The sequence below is a fragment of the Barbus barbus genome (genome assembly GCF_936440315.1).
Source record: "Barbus barbus genome assembly, chromosome: 2".
NCBI lineage: Eukaryota > Metazoa > Chordata > Actinopteri > Cypriniformes > Cyprinidae > Barbus > Barbus barbus.
The window spans coordinates 37232827-37245481 of record NC_136730.1 but is presented as its reverse complement, the minus strand read 5'-3'; the positions used below and the strand labels follow the sequence as shown (position 1 = coordinate 37245481).

At 35.4% G+C, this 12655-nt stretch overlaps 1 protein-coding gene across 6 annotated transcripts in view; it reads left to right on the top strand.

Annotated features, from left to right (window-relative positions):
- LOC306884018 (calcium/calmodulin-dependent protein kinase type II delta 1 chain) overlaps positions 1 to 12655 on the top strand; it is an 82567-nt gene that overhangs the window by 56273 nt on the left and 13639 nt on the right. For all 6 annotated transcript variants that reach the window (XM_079439612.1, XM_079439615.1, XM_079439617.1 and 3 more), the window contains exons 10-13: positions 156 to 278; positions 1032 to 1115; positions 1565 to 1607; positions 2372 to 2406. In XM_079439612.1, coding sequence (XP_079295738.1) covers positions 156 to 278; positions 1032 to 1115; positions 1565 to 1607; positions 2372 to 2406 — 285 coding nt within the window. The remainder of the gene's footprint in view (positions 1 to 155; positions 279 to 1031; positions 1116 to 1564; positions 1608 to 2371; positions 2407 to 12655) is intronic.

Here is a 12655-nt window from a genome sequence, read left to right as displayed (position 1 = left end):
GATCTGAATCACAAGTGATTAAGATAGGAAACATACTGGGGCTCCCCAGATCCAGGAATGAAAACCACTGTTTAGTGTGGTATCAAAGCACAGCCTAAGGTCTGTTGAATCTTTGTGCGTGCGTGTGTGTGCGCGCGTGCGCTTTCTTTCCCTAGTTTCCCTCTCCTGAGTGGGACACAGTGACACCAGAGGCCAAAGATCTGATCAACAAGATGCTGACTATAAACCCTGCCAAACGCATCACAGCAGCTGAGGCCCTCAAACACCCCTGGATCTGTGTATGTCTACTCACCTTCTCATTCACACACAAATTTGCTGTTCTATCTGAAAGGGGATGTAGATTGCATAGATTTCTAATGCTGTTTTTTTTTATGTTTTGTTTTGTCCCTAACAATATGGTTAGGGAGGCACAGACGTGCATTAGCACATATACACACATACATACACACACACACATTTTTATTATCTACACCATATTTACATACTGTTGGGGAACATCACTTTTAAAAGTAATGCATTATATTATATTGGATTACTCCTAATCAAAGTTATTAATTACATTTTAATTGTTTAAGCCAGTAATCATTATTAGTATTTATATTCATTAATAATGAAGTAATAATTCAAATTATTTTAACACTTCACCAAAAAGTGTCTATATGCACAATTACTTCTGCATTTATATTCTGCAAGGCTAAATTGCAAGTGGTACAGCTGTTAAATGAATGTGCACCAGAATATATGAGCTGATCAGTGTGATTTTAAATTGAGGGAGGAGCGGATTTTTAAAAGTCGCTCCACCAACGATTATTAAATGCTCGGAGCGCAGAGGAGAAATTGTTACCACTCCACTCCACTCACATACTCTGATGTGCACCAAATGTTTGTTTCCCACAGTGACCCATGTCCTTTTCTTTAATTAATTCTAAATAATGTGCAGGACTTGTATCCTTTTTTTTTCCTACAAAGATAGATTTCAAGAATAGATCTGAAACAGTTTTTGATTTATTGTTTACCTGTCTGTATTATAGCAACGTTCCACAGTGGCATCCATGATGCACAGACAGGAGACAGTGGAATGCCTGAGGAAATTCAATGCCAGGAGGAAGCTTAAAGTAAGAAACAGAAACGCAGAGTCATGTAAATGCACAAACACGCAGCATTCTAACTGAAAACATATTTAATGCTGACTAATAACCACAAAAAAGCCCTTTTTAGCATTTCATGGGGCTGTTACCCATTATAAATTGGTTTGAATCTCTATAAGAGATGGATGGAGGGTAAGGGTTGAATTTTAAGAAAGGTAATGAAGATCATTGTTATCATGTTTAGAATAATGTGCATTATATACAAAAAGAGCAGGACCATTAAGTAAAAAAAAATAATGTAAACTTTTTGTTTCATATTGACTTTAGTCTACGTGGGTTTTTAGCCTGAATTACATAATTTAAAAGGCTTAACTAGATTAATCGTTATCCACTAGCATTGACTAATATTTTACACAGCTACCAAGACTCATGATTAAGTTAATCTTTGCCTTTCTGTTCTTTCTGGACTGTTTTAGGGTGCTATCCTTACTACAATGCTTGCGACACGGAACTTCTCAAGTAAGAAACTCTCTTCAGTTTACTTTGCATTTGCTTTTTAATAGTTGTTATTTGAATCATGTCAAAAAGTTGGAGTTATGCTCGTTTTATATTTGAGAAGATGTTAAGCATCTTAGATAATACAGAAGATGTGAACATTTTCATTGCAGAAGGGCTGTAAAATTAGCCGGTTTAAGGTCCGAATGGCCTTGTCCAATTACTAAATTGTAAAAGGCTAGGATTTAATTAAAAAAAATGTTAGTGTGCAAATAAAACGTTAATAGCCCATAGTAAATGGGCTGTTTCAGTGCCATGTTTGTCTTTTTGTGCTATTAGCTCGTGATTTCCAAAGCACCAGCAAAATTATATATTTATCATATCATGGTTCAAATAGCAATCACAACATCTATCAAAATAATCACAATTTTGATTCTTATTATTCTTATTATTAAAATGTACAGCCCTGTAACAAAGTGTTTCAAAAGTAGTATTTTACTGTATAGTACATTTTTTTGTCTTATTACAAAATCAGGGTCTTGATGACACAAAAAATATTTAATTTGCTTCTTAATTACATTTCATTATATTATGCAAATATTCGATTATGATTCATTCAGGGGGTTTGATTTTGAAGCCAATGGAACATGAGTGCATGAAGCACAGTGACTGAAACTGTCATATTATGTACTATTTTAGACATTAAGCACCAATCCTGTCTGCCCCTAACCCTTTCCTTTTTTATCCCACTTTATGCTCACAATTATTCTTTTCATCTCACTCAACAGGCAAGAATCCATACAAGAAACCTGATGGTGTTAAGGTAGGTTGCTGTATGTAAGCTAAGTATTAAACTTTGAAACATACTATATGTGCCATGGACATTAACTATTATTCTTGTCTAGCAAATGACAAAAAGGGTGACAAAAAATATCAACAATATGAATTAGGTGACATGCCTTTGATCCAGTTGTATTTATTAACTGATTTGTGGCAGGTAAATGGACATGAACCATAGTAGTATTCACATTATGTGTATGTGTGAATTTATGATGCACCCCACAGAGGGGTTTTGTTGTGTTCCTGGTCAGCAACTGCACATGTATGTTTGTTTAGCGTGTTTAATGAGTGAGCATGTGCATACATTAGTTCTCTTTTGGGTCATGGCTTCAGAAAGCATTTCTGGAGGATGGGTCGGCTCCAGTAGGGACATAGAGACATATTTTTTTTTTTTGTTTGATTTAGAGATGCACCGATACTGAATTTCTCTGTCGATACCGATAGCCGATTATTCAGACTGATATCGGCCGATACCGATAGTTATGTGCGATTTAAAAAATTTCACGTGGTCGCATTTGTGCCAGTGCATGGTCTGCGCTGCTCCAAAACGTCTGCTCTGCTCCATGCATAAAGCACGCGCTGCAGAGCCACCGCACAGTGCAGCAAGATAAGATTCCTGATCATGTGAAGAGAGTGGGAGAGGCGCTTTCAATGCGAGCTCTTTGGGAGCAGAGCCTTGGTTTATATTCGTCGCATCAGCACGAGCGGCAAAAATGGCGCGAATACTGAGGAAAGAATGGTGGACGGGATGGAGGATTTGGTTTTCAAGTGAAAGTAAAATAAAAGACTGCTTCTTAAACCAGAGAAGGTGAACATGTTGGTTTTGTCTTTGCTGTTTATCTCACATTACGCTATGGAGGTTTTCTTTAAATGTTCTTTATTTATTTGATTCCTCAGTGTTTGCAAAACATTCTGGTGTAGCCTATGCCATGCCTCATCTTAATCGTTTATGTTAATTACATTATATAAGTTAGTTTGTAGCGTACCGTTTTATTATTGTTGTACTTTTTAGGCTTGCTGCGATAGACGGTGTTGGCGGTGATACATACATTAAGCCTTTTATCGGCCGATACCGATTGTTGGCCGATACATCGGTGCATCTCTAGTTTGATTGGGTATATAGGCCTATGTATATAATGTATAACTGTCCTACAATCCTGTAGTGCCTTTTTTATTTATAAACAATGCTCATTGATTTTTTTTATAAAAAATCGTATAAACTATTTTTTTTTTATATAAACTTCATACTTGTTTGCTTTCAGTATTCACATTATCTTTTTTTTTTACTCTTCCTTTTTAAATAAAAAAGATAAGGCTCTTCTGTTCTTGAGGTGCAGCATTTAGGGTCACTGAGTAATCCAGATCTTTATATTTCACACTCCAATTCACTGTTGTCTCTCCAACTGATTCATATTCGCTAACACATAGGTTGTGCCTTTCAAACCATGTGAAAGCAGTGTTAATCTGTTCTGAATGAGTTTTGGAATAGTATTTTAAGTTATAGACTGGATCCAAATTTTATTCAAGATTAGGTATAGAGTATCTGAAAGTATCAAAGTAACCCTATGTTGGAAGAACTTGTGTCAAATGTGCCTTGATTTTTAGGGGATTATCAAAAATTGACCAAAAAAAAAAAAACCTCGGTTTTGAGAATAATGCATTATGTTGATATGGAAATCTGTATGTTTGAAAGGTATGAAATATGTAAATTTTTGTAGCAATGTTTTGTAGTGAGAAGGCTAATTGTGTCTATATACGCAGAAAAAGCTGGGTGTGTTTGTAGTGGTTGCAAGTTAAGACCTATTCGGACGGGATTAGTTTTACATGGAGAGGTGGGGTAAAGTCGTTTTTACCAGAGCTTCTCAGTGATTTTAGTCCCGTCCGAATGTGCCATCTCAGTAATCATTACGGACGATGTCAGTAAAGATTACAGCAATTTTTACCTTCTGTAAAAAGGTCTGGAATAATTACCTCAGGTAATACTAATCCCGTGCGACTAGACCAGCAGTAACTAAATATGTTTGTAAATTTTCCGTAATTTCCTATTTAAAAGTAGGTTTTCTGCAGTTTTTTTCCACACTTGAAGAAGCATTCAGTTGCGTTCTAGACGGTGGGATAAGTCTGTGGCAAACCTTGAATGTTTTCTGCATATGACAACGCATACCATTCAGATCAAAAAGAAGGTCGAAAGCACTTGTTAGAGGCACAAAATTTCTGTTAGCTTTAGGTAAGTGCCTATTGCAAACAGAATCCAATCATAATTTTATTAATTTAAGTCGATCGATGTAGCACGCACATGGCGACAGGGTGATGACGGCTGTGCATAAATTGAGTTACTCCTCCCACTTCTGGTAGTTTTACTGAGATATCTTATCCCGTGCAAACTGACCATTAACATTACAGACGTCCTGTCGTAAATTAACATTACTCCCATCTACCCTTGTAAAATGAATCCAGTCCGAATAGGGCTTTTGAGTTATAAATTCATTATGCAGTGCTATGGAAATCTGTATGGTATGGGAGATATAAAATCTTTGTTTTGTTAAATGTTATGAAATGTTTTGTTACATTTATAACAGTTTGGTTTTGACAAAAGCCGTGACAGGATTTAAGGGATTTTGGTTACAGGGTTTAATGGATTTTGGTTATATCGCCCACCCTTGGGCAGATTAACTGAAAGGTTAATTGAAAGTTTTACCATAATACTTATACAAAACACATAATATATAGCACATAATGTAACATATCTTGCATATCATTGTAAGCCAAATTCTTAAAATGTATATCCTTATCCTAAAAATTTAGAAGGGGTCACCAAGCTCATTTTAGTTTGGGGCGTTATAAACATCCAGTATTGGTAGTTGATGTCTCGGGTGTCTGAGGCAGATACACCAGGTAAATCAAGTCAGACACTCTGATTTGGGGTCTGGCAAATCTCAGGTGACTGGTAACTTAAATCATATGTGTTGAGTCCCAGAGAGATGCGGGTTTTGCTCCATTGAATGTCCCTTGTCGGTTCATTGGCACAGGTCATTATTTGAAGATGTTGGACAGCAACATTAAACTGGGCCTGAGCTGAATCTAGCAGGCTCTAGAAGCTTTGGCATAAGTATCCCAAAAGTAGGAAGGCATGTGAAAAGATGAATATTAGTCTAGATTCCATTTAGTTAATTTAGAGTTGTATAAAAATGGTTTGAGGGGTGTCTTTACGAATAAATTGACTGTGCACACTCAGCCAAAAATTGGAGGAGCATGGGCGCACCATCTGCAGAGCGCAAGTTGTTCAATTTGAGCAGATCAATCAGCATCTGACTTGAAGCAGTGTAGCTAGCCTATCAAAGTAGGCTACCACAAGAGCGATTCGCAAGCAGATGCAGGTTATGGCCATGGCAGTTTCTCCAGCGCAGCTGGCTGCACAAGCTTTGATGACGGCTAATTCATGATTTACCAGACTCACTCACTGTATTTCATTCCGTGCTTTAATAGGGTTACAAACTCTTTTCATGTTATATTAATGCTATAACGAATTGCGTCATGTTTATCAAAATAAAACAATAAAAAAGTGAATTTACACACAAAAGATTGTTCTACATTGTTCCAGGGCTGGCGTCAAGGGGGGGGGGGGGCGTTCGTGTATACCGGCCCTGGTATACAATCTAAACTTAAACTGATTTAGTGTGTCTGAGTCCCAAACAGTGCTATTCTATAATTTAGGAGCCATGGATGTGATGGATAGCGCAATAGAAGGTCACATAAGTAATGAGGGCCTATACGCAGATCATTCAAAGATTGGTGTATAATGAGCATAATGTAACAGGCAATCAGTGAAGTGATGATAAAATTGAGCTGATATGGTAATATTTCTTGGTTCTATTAAGCACTCTAGCTGCTAACCTTTTTGATTCTACAAGATATCCATCGGGTTACACATTACATCCAAAGACAGATTATATTCTCAGTATCCAATAACTGAGTAACTTGGCCCAATAACTAATACCTTTGATCTGTCAAAATTGAGAATAATTAAATCACAAGCCATCAATTCTTTGATATCAGAATCAAATACACTCAATATCAACTTGGTAAATTGAAATGTTTCAATAGGTCTGGGGGAAATATAAACCTAAGTATCATAGGTGTAACAGTGGAAACTATTGGCATGGTTCCTGATAATGTCCCCTTAAGGAAGCATAAAGGACCTAATACTGAGCCCTGTAGCACTTCATATTGTACTTGTGTTCTATCTGACACCTTGTCATTAACACATAGACACTGAAAGCAATTGAATAGGGAGGACATGAACTATGCCAAACTCTGCCCACAAATTCCATCTTAATTCTTGAGCCTGTCCAAAAGAATGTCATAGTCTATAGCAGTGGTTCCCAACCATGTTTCTAGAGCTATCCCAATATTGTACATCCTTAATCGAATGCACCCAATTCAGGACATCAGTTCCTTGGTAGAGATTCTAATACCTGAAAAGGGTGTGTCAGACAAGGGAACATATAAATGTTAGCTAGATTTTAAAATTTGCATTAATCTGAATGTTTTAAAATATTTCCCTTTTATAGGTTGAGCTGTCTTAAGCCCAATTCATTCGCCAGTGATGCACACACTGCCCTCCTAGGCACTTCGTCACCAGAGCCTCAAAAGGTTGCATTAACGCTATCACTTCTCAAATTTCTCTTTTTCTGGAAGACATATTGTCAAGCCATGGTTTTTGAGAAGCTTTTGGATTATCATTTAAATTTTTTAGATATCATGTTTCAGCAACCCACGTCAAGTTGATCTTTTCTCATGGTGGAACAGGATAACTTACCGTAAGTGTGTGCTACTGTGTGCTCCTTTTATTATGTGTGAGAACACACACGCAATAAGTGTGTTAAGTGTTTTGAGTTTAAACATGTTAAAGCAGTATTTAACAACTGTTCAAACTGCATACATACACTATGATGATTTCAAGATTAAAGTCTCAAGGCCTTCTTATCGAGAAAAGGAGGACAATCAGCCTCCCCCATCTGCACATGTTGATTGTCGGACAAACCCATTTCACATCTAGGCGTCTTCACTAATGAGGTGATGATCTGAATTAGGTGTGCTTGATTAGGGAGGCATGCAAATTGTGCAGCATTGGGGGTCCAGTAGTTCTGCAGTTGCTGAGGCACTGCATGAGCTACGTAGGATCTTGGGTATCTGATGTTGCGTTTGAGGCAATGGAGGAAGAACCAACTGATTTTTCCCTTTTTCTGTCATTCTCACCGGAATACATGCAGTATATTTCTCCAGTGGAATTTGCATGTGCCCAAGCCTGAACGTTTGTGATGCAGTCTCCTTCAGGCTTGACGTTCTCTATTGTCTAATTTAGTCTGTTCCAGCCAGAGGAACAATCTAAATTAGACACTCTTCTTGGCTGGCTAGAAGGTCACTGACATTTTTTAAGGATCTCCGTCAGGTCCTGGAGGTCCTTAAAAGTATTTCACTCAACACACATCACTAATCATGCTGCTTCAGCCTTTACCATTTTCAGTTTGGTGGAGCAAGGGTATATTGAAATGCGCACAGTTGAAGAGATGTTTGAAGAAAGACAGCCCCCTCAGAAAGACTGGGGTTTGCAGACTCACGCAGTGGCACATTTGTGCCCACTCAGGCGCATAGACCTGAGGTCAAAAGCTACAGCTCCTCAACCATTGTTCCCAGAGGGCCGTTCTTGGTCAGATGGCCCGAAAACAGACGGAGGATTATGTCAAACAGCAGAAGTGTTTTGCCTTTCCCCTCACTGTCCTCCAGATTCTTTTCTGTCAGTGCTGTCATGTTTCACATTTCAGGCAACAGTATATCGACCGTGCATCTTGAAACATGGTCTTCACACTTGTACTCCATACAACAGTAACTGTGAAGTTATTTATTTGAAAAGGTAACTTCATATTTTATTGTACTTTAATGAGAATTGTTTTACTTTAAATAATCTGATTATGTAACATGCATTACTTGTAATGTGTATAAACCGTAATACTCAGGTCTGGGCTTTGAAGAGACCAATCAAGTCCTTTCCCGATAGAGTCTGTATACCACCTTTTTACAAAGCTCACTGTGTTCACATGGGTATTGTCAATTTAGAACAGAAAAAACTCTCAAAAAACTAAATTCTCTACAATGTCATTGCATGGTGTAGCATAATGCCTCTTAATTATAAGAGAATGCCCACATACACTGCCACTCAAAACTTTGGGATCAGTAAGATTTTTAATGTTTAAGATTCGAGAAAAAAGTTTTAGGAAAAAAAAAAGTTTTTTTCATGTCTTTAAATTGTTTAGAACATTTAGAATTATGTAAAAAAAAAAATGTTTTAAATATATATATATATATATATATTTCATTCATAAGTTATGCTATGTCCTCGTTTGAGGACATCGGGACTCAATTTCTTTAAAAAACTAAAAAGACATGAATGGGCAAAAACAATTGATTTTTTTTTAAAATCACCAATACATTTTTAGTTTAAGATTTTTTTTTTTAACCAAACTTTGTATAAAGATGATTCTCAACTATGTTATAACAGAATTATTCAATATACCTTTTTTCAAAATGTGTGTAAAATGGCCATAAACGGGTTTTCTCATTATATACAATGTATCTATAAACTAAATCTTATTTGCATATTAATGTGTTTTTGGGGCAACATGTAATGAAAAAAGAAGTGTAATAATGGGAGCAATAATTGACCAGATTTTCATAATAATATAGAATATTGAAACATAATTTCTTACCCTATTCATTTGTTATGTCTCCCAAAATGCGTAATAAACATTCTTTTAGTCCCGGTGTCCTCATATGAGGACATGTATGAAATCAACGTCCTGTTTCGTAACAGAAAGTCATATTTTAATTTGAAACCCCATAACATTTTCCTGAGATGTTGATTTATGACACACAATTTAAAAAAATTACAGATTTAAATGATAATTACAAAATATGATCATATTTCCATAAGAGTGTCACTAAATTAATTTCAGACATTTTTGAAGACCAAGGAGAGGGAGTGGTCATGGTGAAACATCCAATCATTTGATATCTCTGAAAAGCCCTGAATGTGCTCTGTACAGAACATCCAGTCCCAGAGAAATTCACTAAAATATAATCTCCTCATATGAGGCTACAGGAGGTTAAGGGAGTCTCTTCTGCTCATCAAGGCTGTCAAAAACACAGAAAAAAAACTGTAATATTGTGAAATCTTATTGCAATTTCAAATATTGTTTCCTATTTTAATATATTATAAAATAGAATTTATTTCTGTGACACAGCACTGAATTTTCAGCATCATTACTCCAGTCTTCAGTGTCACATGATCCTTCAGAAATCATTCTAATATGCTGATTTATTATGAGTGTTGAAATTGTTGTGCTGCTTCATATTGTTTTTTGGAACATGATACTTTTTTCTTTGATTATTTGATGAATGCAGTTAAAAAGAGCAGCATTTGTTCAAAATAGAAATATTTTCTAACAAATTTTATTCATCCCTCCTGAATAAAAGTATTAATAAAAAAAAAAAAGAAAGAAAAAATGTACTGACCCCAAACTTATGAATACCATTGTATATTGCAAAATTTATTTTTTAAATAAATGCTGTTCTTTTTAACTTTGTATTAATCAGAGAATCCTAAAAAAACTATCACAGGTCCCCCCAAAAATATGAAGCAGCACAACTCCGTTTCCAACATTGATTATAAATCAGCATATTAGAATTATTTCTGAAGGATCATGTGACACTGGAGACTGGAGTAATGATGCTGAATATTCAGTTTGATCACAGAAATAAATAACATTTTAAATTATATTAAAATAGAAATCTGTTATTTTAAATTGCAATAATATTTCACAAAATACCGTTTTTTTTTTTCCTGTTTTTTTTTGATCAAATAGATACAGCCTTGATGAGCAGAAGAAACTTCTTTAAAAAACATAAAAAATCTTACTGATCCGAAGTGGCAATGTATATAGCGCAAAAGTACACTGTACAAAGCAGGACACAATCATCAAATATGGCAAAGCTAAAAAAAAAAATGTTCACGTAGACAAAGTTTTAATGTTTTTCCTGTTATATACAGCATGCTTTGATATGAGAGGATAAGTTTGTTGCCACAGTTTTTGCTCCATGGTGATAATAAGGTTTTATTTTTATGTTTTACTACATCTAACTGCAGAAAAGGAAGCCTAACTCTACAGAAGTTGCAATGGTGAGACGTGCTAGTTATAATAATCTCATTATTTGTATAATTCTTTAGTTACTAGTACTGTAGTTCTCTTCTTTATAGCTCAGTTTTAGATGTAGACTGAAAACCTTTTCAGTTGTATACTGTTCTTTTGGTAAAATTCTGGATTATTTACTAGTTACGAGTTTTTAATATCATAAGGACCCAAGGCATGATGCCTGTAAAATTGTATTACATGTCCGCTTAATATCCTTTATGGTTTTCTTCATTGATCCCAACAGCAAAATAGGGGTAGGTTTAATTGGCTTAAGAAGAATGAAAAGCACATTAACGTGATTGTTACTGGAATATTATATTAAGGGTTACCTTCGATTCAGTTAGATTATAGTCTCTGTAGTCTGTATGGAACACTGTATGTATTTAATAGGAGTGTGTTTTTCTTCTTTGTCTTCTTAAAAACACATGTATAGTACATCAGAAAATGAATGACTGCCTCAAGAGAAGATTTTGAGAGGTTTGGTAGGATAATTTGATGCCAATGAAACGTCTTTGCTGCTTCATCTAGTTGTTTCCCTGGGAATCTGTGAATTACATGAACTTCTCTACAAGATTATTCTGTTGCAAACTTTAGAAGTCAGACTTGTATGCCTGTTAGTCTTGTATGGCTTTTAAATAACTTGTTATTTCCAGATAGAATTGTAAATGCCATTTTACATAAATGACAGTTTCCATCTGACAGTCCAATTTTGCTGTAGTTGAGGAATAGTTAATTGTGGTTATGATCAAATATGCTAATTAACTATTCCTTAAACATAAAGCTTTGCTTGTCTGCCTCTGTCCCCTCCCACCTATAGATCAACAACAAAACCAACGTAATCACCAGCCCTAAAGAATCTGCCCCCTCTCCTGCTCTGGTATTTCGTCTGTTTGACTGTTTGTCAGTTGCTTTTTCTTACCACTGGCTTCACATTTCTCTCTTTTTCTTTCTTTGCTGGCATGCCCTTTCTCTTTTAAATCAATTCAGCACCTTCTTCATGTGTGAAATCCTGCATTCAAATAATGCAGTCGGTCAAATAATTAGCAATATTCTGAAAGTGTGAGTATGTATTCTGCATTGATATATCAATGCAGAGAGGGAATAATTCCAAAGTAACGGTTTCAAATAATGGTAACAATTACTGTGACAAAAATTTGTGCTGTGGACTAGAGTGCAAATTTTTTTTTTTGTTAGTAAACGTATAAATAAGCAGATATGTTTATAAATTCTTAAATATAGAACAGTTATATTTAATAATTCAATGCTTTTATATCTACTTTATTTAATGGTTTAATTTAAAAAAAAAAAAAAAAATCCTAAAATGCTTAATCAAATATGTCCATTGGTGTCATTAGTCTATGCATATGCAAGTTCCATGTAGTCATTAATCAGTAATCATTAACACAGTGTGTACAAAGACCACCTGAGTGGGGTACTAAATAAATAAGACTGCTCCATTGTACAGCTGATTTTTACAGGGTGTTATATATTTACAGACCATTGTTTGAAAGCAATGATGTACACTATTTTTTCCTGTTAACAAATTTCTATCTGTTTGCAGATTTGTCATGCTGGTAGTTTGATATATAGTTTAGTAAGGGGTTTGTGCTTGTTACTGATTACCCCACAGTAGAAACTTTTTCATGTTCTTAAAATTGACCTTATAGAGTGTATTTTTGGGAGGTTCACTTCATGCTGTGCTCAAGGCCTCTCCATGTAACCTTTGGCCGGTGCTTGTGTATTTGCTAAATGACTATTATTTCCTTGTGCATACATGAACTAACCATGTTTTTAAAAGGTGCATCATTGTGTGTTAAGAGTGGACATTGTCAACTATTTATTTTGTGTGGATAAATGCTGGACTCATGGATGTTTTATTTATTCTAGACATTTCCTGCACTAAAAGTTAAAAGTTTGTACACATTATTAGTATGATTATTATTATTAGAATAGTACCGCATTTTAGAATAAAAGTCTTCCAAA